The sequence below is a fragment of the Sphaeroforma arctica genome, assembly GCF_001186125.1.
Source record: "Sphaeroforma arctica JP610 unplaced genomic scaffold supercont1.302, whole genome shotgun sequence".
Taxonomy (NCBI): domain Eukaryota; class Ichthyosporea; order Ichthyophonida; genus Sphaeroforma; species Sphaeroforma arctica.
The window spans coordinates 55,734-62,738 of record NW_014040256.1 but is presented as its reverse complement, the minus strand read 5'-3'; the positions used below and the strand labels follow the sequence as shown (position 1 = coordinate 62,738).

Genomic DNA, 7,005 nt, shown 5'->3' with positions numbered 1-7,005 from the left:
ATATACCATATATCTATATGTACATGTATATTTGTATGTGTCTAATTGTGTGTGTTTGTGTAAATGTGACTTGTAAGTTAATGTTTCATATATATGCATTCAATCCATTCAGTCTTGTGCGTACGTTGATAGCATAGCTTCATTTTTGACCATCACGGGGATGTCAGTCGCCGTGAGAGGTATCTTTCACTATGATGACATTGGTTGTCTTCCTATTATTTTCTATGCGTTTCTTCTCTTGCACATACTCGCTAGTACTATACGACCTATGTCCAAATCACCCCGTCCTCGGTCTTCGGATTTTGTTGCTGCGCCAGTGAAGTGTTCCTACTCCCCTGAACAAGTACATAGCGCCCGCCCTACAGTCTTATAGCTCTCATTCTTTGCATGAATATGCTTTCCATAACAGAATTGGCATGTCTTAATATTCCCATCCTCTCTGAACCCGTCACCGATGGGATCATCTTCGACGTCTCGTTTACGACTTCACAAATGACTCTCGTCCTCAGCTCAACGATGACTGATTCGCGAATATACGATAGTGTCGTATTGAATGTAAGTGTAGGCGTCTGGGAGTATACGGACACGCGTGTGCGTGTGTTCGTGGGTGTGTTTGTGAGTGTGCATACTGACAACGATGACTGATTCGCGAATATACGACAGTGTCGTATTGAATGTAAGTATAGGCGTCTGGGAGTATACGGACACGCGTGTGAGTGTGTTTATGAGTGTGTTTGTGAGTTTGTTTGTGAGTGTGCATACGGTACGATGAACGTGTCAGGTTTCCTTCGTCTCATTGCGCTTCGGCTGAAGGCTTTATTTTCCGCAGGCCCTCCTTAAAACCTATCGTACGTGAGTATTCTGTGTTTAATATCGTTCGGCGCCAGTAAATATCAACTGTGATCTCGGCCCTGCTTGTACAATATATGTATACTGTTTGGAATATCCGTCGTACGTGACCGTATTTGTTCCGGGCCCTTTCACCAACACCCTTGCTTAACGCTTAACGCTTATCGCTTAACGTACCTTTGCCCCTTTCCTTTCACGAACAGGCCTGTTCTAGTGCCAACTATGTATCAGTCACCTCCACGAGCATAGCCAGCACAGGCTGTCAAGACCGCATCACACTTGTGGTGGACATAGCTGACTTGAACGCCGTGTGTAGCGTGGCAGCGACCACAGCCTTGTTCCCGGATAACTACATCAAACGGTCGTATACAGGTATGGCTATGGGGCTGATGTAAGCGCAGACGTATCTGGTGAGCGAATGGATACCTATTTGAGTAAAAGATTATTTGAGTAAATACTTGTTTGAGTATAAAGACAAACATGTGGGCTGGATCACGGGTTGACTATAGGATTCGCGTAGCTCAGGGGTTATATAATGTTTGGTCCTGTGTCAGATGGCGTAGAGTAGTGTGTGACATTGTAAGTGACTGAGGTGTAGCTCAGGGGTTACATAATGTTAAGTCTTGTGTCAGATGGCGTAGAGTAGTGTGTGACATTGTAAGTGACTGAGGTGTAGCTCAGGGGTTATATAATGTTAAGTCCTGTGCCAGATGGCGTAGAGTAGCGTGTTGCATTGTAAGTGACTGAAAGGGGTTGTTTCAGCGCAGGTCGCGACTCTGTTCTCAGCAGCGCAGCTGATTACACACACATGTCAATGCCCCAGGATCAACTCTGACCAACCCAGGGCACTATTCCCTTTCTGTGATCCAGGCTAGCACATACACACACATGACACTATTTAACTACACGCACACACACATGACACTATATAGCTACACACACACACACACACATGACACTATATAACTACACACACACGCACATGACACTATATTACTACACACACACACACATGACACTATATAACTTTTACTGACACGCGTGCTCAACTAACGATCAGTTTTTACCACCTATCCCACACACAACCACTCGTGTATTACGTCCACAATTAGACGAGGTATCGTTCAACTGTGCATGTCCACTTCTTGCAGGGTCTATAACATTTGTCCACTTCCTGCAGGGTCTATAACATTTGTCCACTTCTTGCAGGGTCTGTAACATTGAATATGAGAGAGTTCTTTTTGAATGAATTAGAGGTGTTGGAGGAGCGATCCTTCAGCCAGGTGCTGGGGTTCGCCGCCGATTTCGATACCGGTATTGTGGTATGTATATACCGGTATTGTGGTGTGTATATACCGGTATTGTGGTGTGTATATACCGGTACTGTGGTATGTATATGCCGGTATTGTGGTGTGTATATACCGGTATTGTGGTATGTATATACCGGTATTGTGGTATGTATATGCCGGTATTGTGGTGTGTATATACTGGTATTGTGGTATGTATATGCCGGTATTGTGGTGTGTATATACCGGTATTGCGGTGTGTATAGTATAACCCGCACATTCAGTTGCCTATCCAAATGGAGCACATACAATGTGGTGATGCAATTCGGATATTCCATCCCACCGCTTGACGCCTGCTATATCATCTACAGGACAGGCCCCAGGCAGATTTAACCATCTCGTAGTTCACTCACACAGTGTGAACATGACACCGAATCCAACTGTAGTCGCCGCATGTGACTGGACGTGTGTCATTCTTCTCACGGCCACATTGACCATAGTCATGCGCGTACTAAACGGCTGTGCATTTCAGTTGTACGTGTGTGTTATTTATTTCAGGCCAATAATAATAGCCCGCCAACAAAGCACTTGATACCGCACCCAGCCACTCGTGAGAGGTTAACTGGGGTACCTATCTATCCCAATCACCCCAGGATTTAGGGTTTAACATCTCTATTCCAGTCACCCCACACGCCATACACCTACAGCCACCTGACTGCAACACCACACCAGCACCTGCAGTGCCCCACTTTAGGCCAGCCACTGGTATGCCTCTGGATATCAACTCTTACTATCAACTCTTACTATCAACTCTTACTATCAACTCTTAATATCAATTCTTATTATTAAGTCTTACTATCAAGTCTTAATATCAACTCTTACTATCAACTCTTACTATCAACTCTTACTATCAATTCTTACTATCAACTCTTACCATCAACTCTTAATATCAACTCTTAATATCAAGTCCTACTATCAACTCCTACTATCAACTCTTACTATCAACTCTTACTATAAACTCATACTATCAACTCTTACTATCAAGTCTTAATATCAAGTCTTACTATCAACTCTTAATATCAACTCTTAATATCAACTCTTACTATCAACTCTTACCATCAACCCTTACTATCAAGTCTTACTATCAACTCTTACTATCAATTCTTACTATCAACTCTTAATATCAACCTTAATATCAAGTCCTACTATCAACTCTTAATATCAACTCTTATTATCAACTCTTACTATCAAGTCTTAATATCAACTCTTAATATCAACTCTTACTATCAACTCTTACCATCAACCCTTACTATCAACTCTTAATATTAACTCTTACTATCAAATCTTACTATCAACTCTTAATATCAAGTCCTACTATCAACTCTTACTATCAACTCTGAATATCAACTCTTAATATCAACTCTTAATATCAACTCTTAATATCAACTCTGAATATCAACTCTTAATATCAACTCTGAATATCAACTCTGAATATCAACTCTTACTATCAACTCTTACCATCAACTCTTACTATCAAGTCTTAATATCAACTCTTACTATCAACTCTTACTATCAAGTCTTAATATCAACTCTTAATATTAACTCTTACTATTAACTCTTACCATCAACCCTTACTATCAAGTCTTAATATTAACTCTTACTATCAACTCTTAATATCAACTCTTAATATCAACTCTTACTATCAACTCTTACTATCAACTCTTACTATCAACTCTTACTATCAATTCTTACTATCAACTCTTACCATCAACCCTTACTATCAAATCTTAATATTAACTCTTACTATCAACTCTTACTATCAACTCTTACTATCAACTCTTACTATCAACTCTTAATACCAACCTTAATATCAAGTCCTACTATCAACTCTTACTATAAACTCTTACTATCAACTCTTACTATCAACTCTCAATATCAACTCTTACTATCAACTCTTACTATCAACTCTCAATATCAACTCTTACTATCAACTCTTACTAACATCTCTTACTATCAACTCTTACTATCAATTCTTACTATCAACTCTTACTATCAACTCTTACTATCAAGTCTTAATATCAAGTCTTACTATCAACTCTTAATATCAACTCTTACTATCAACTCTTACCATCAACCCTTACTATCAACTCTTACTATCAACTCTTACTATCAATTCTTACTATCAACTCTTAATATCAACCTTAATATCAACTCCTACTATCAACTCTTATTATCAACTCTTACTATCAACTCTTACTATCAATTCTTACAATCAACACTTACTATCAACTCTTACTATCAACTCTTAATATCAACTCTTATTATCAACTCTTAATATCAACTCTTATTATCAACTCTTACTATCAAGTCTTAATATCAAGTCTTAATATCAACTCTTACTATCAACTCTTACCATCAACCCTTACTATCAAGTCTTAATATTAACTCTTACTATCAATTCTTACTATCAACTCTTAATATCAACCTTAATATCAAGTCCTACTATCAACTCTTACTATCAACTCTTACTATCAACTCTTACTATCAACCCTTACTATCAACCCTTACTATCAAGTCTTAATATCAAGTCATATTATCAACTCTTACTATCAACTCTTAATATCAACTCTTACTATCAACTCTTACTATCAACTCGTACTATCAAATCTTACTATCAACTCTTAATATCAAGTCTTATTATCAACTCTTACTATCGCCGCAACGTCTGCCCATTAAATTTATTCCATTGCACTCTGCGCGTGCCCATCCCTTGTCAGGTACCTGATGTTGTGGAGACGCACACAAACTCGCCGCTGGGACTGTATGCGGCGGTTTCTAATCTGGATACTACGCCCAGCACGTATGCGGTGGTGGATGTCACCTTCTTCATGACCTATCCGCTTCACGTCTCCAGTATGTTGCTGTTACCCCGTACTCACACGAGTCTGTGTTGAAACGCCCATGTGTCACAATTTTATAGTACCCGTACTGGGGATATCGCGCCGTGTGACCAAAATACACATACACGTCGACTTCTCTTCAGCACCACTACACATCCCAAGTGCTTATGCGATCGAGATTGATGTCTTGGTGTAATAGGTTGGACCGGCGTACTGACCAAGACCGGAACAGACCCTCTCCTGGGCGTAGCCAGCGTAGTCTCGTCGGCTGGTACTACTTACTGTACAAACCCAACGGACTACGTACCTGTGTGTACCAAGACGATACAGGTAACCCAACGCCGAAACACGCCACCCGAGACTATTTTTAACAGTCTACCACCAGTGCATACTCAAATTATATGTCTTCTAACTATGTATCACATACAAGATACCTTACTAGGCCACCCCTGCCTCCTCTGCAAATACAAAGATTGTGTGCTGCTGTGGGTGTTTGTTTGTTGTTGTAGGTAGTCGCATGACTATACAAGATACCTTACTAGGCCACCCCTGCCTCCTCTGCAGATACAAAGATTATGTGCTGCTGTGGGTGTGTGTTTGTTGTTGTAGGTAGTCGCATGGCTATACAAGATACCTTACTAGGCCACCCCTGCCTCCTCTGCAGCTACAAATCGCTCACGGTACAGCATGTAGCTTGGACGGGAACTACAAATTCAGCTCCATCAGTATTGGCTGTGGCATCGGTGTGGATGCGTTAGACTGCCCGTTAACTGCCACGGATACCAGCAGTTGGGTGAGTTACCTACTGCAACCTATCTCTGTAGCGATGCCTGATTGGATTTACGTTTGTTTTGGATTACATGTGGCGGTGTGGGTGTCTGAATTCAAGAGTACCTCGCCAGTGCTATGCTTTGACCAGCAAAAGTGCCCATCTATTTAAACGATAATTTATCAAAAGTGCTTATATATTTAAACATTAATTAAGCAAAAGTGCTTATCTATATAAGCATTAATTAAGCCAAAGTGCGCACCTATTTATACGTTAATTAAGCCAAAGTATTTATTTATTTAAACGTTAATTAAGCCAAAGTGCGCACCTATTTATACGTTAATTAAGCCAAAGTATTTATTTATTTAAACGTTAATTAAGCCAAAGTGCGCACCTATTTATACGTTAATTAAGCCAAAGTATTTATTTATTTAAACGTTAATTAAGACAAAGTGCGTACCTATTTGAACGTTGATTGTTACATCCGTATGCCTACTGCGGAATAGATATCATCTGTAGCTTCTTGATTAAGTAGTACCTGGTCTGTTTCTAGCCGTCAGGTGATTTGTATGGAAGCGTACGCCTCTGTAACGACTAAGCCTGTACGCGTATAGCGCGTACAACCCACCCAGACCACACTTACCAGACCTTATTTGCAACATATGCCAACGACACCTATCTTCACGCCCTCATATGTCAAAATGTTTCTGACTTTTCATATCCCATACCATGATACACTGATTCATAAGATACCATACCTACCTACCATATACCTACCTCTCTATCGCCGACCTCCCAATACGTCTCGACGCAACTGACCAGCCCACACACCCCAACCCGTTGCGCACAGTTTGCCTTTGACATTGCACTGCCGTCGCTGTGTGATGACACGGGCTATGACGTAATGCACGATGACGTCGTGGCTATCGCCAGCTTCAACACTGTGTGGACAGACCCAGAGGTGCCGCAAACAGCCTTTGTGTTTGGTGGCCAGATGAATTTCGCTGCTGGGTTTAGCGGGATGGCTGTTCAATCGTAAGTGGGAAGTTTGTGATGTGTGTGTTTGTATGTGCATGGATGTGTTAGGATACTGTTGGCGGAAGTGTGTATCTGCATAATGTGTATGCAACTATATATATATATACAAATGTATAAAATTATATATGCACATATTTGAATAAATATATACATACATACACAT

The 7,005-nt window shown here is 40.6% G+C and overlaps 1 protein-coding gene across 1 annotated transcript; it reads left to right on the top strand.

Moving 5' to 3' along the window:
* Positions 1-126: 126 nt before the first annotated feature.
* On the top strand, positions 127-6,843 carry SARC_04996 (hypothetical protein; the record flags this gene model as incomplete). Its single annotated transcript, XM_014301152.1, has 8 exons — positions 127-179; positions 410-555; positions 1,053-1,221; positions 2,059-2,171; positions 4,913-5,048; positions 5,268-5,365; positions 5,700-5,828; positions 6,655-6,843. Exons 1-8 carry the CDS (start codon positions 161-163, stop codon positions 6,841-6,843), a joined length of 999 nt encoding a protein of 332 aa, XP_014156627.1. The 5' UTR covers positions 127-160.
* Positions 6,844-7,005: the final 162 nt, after the last annotated feature.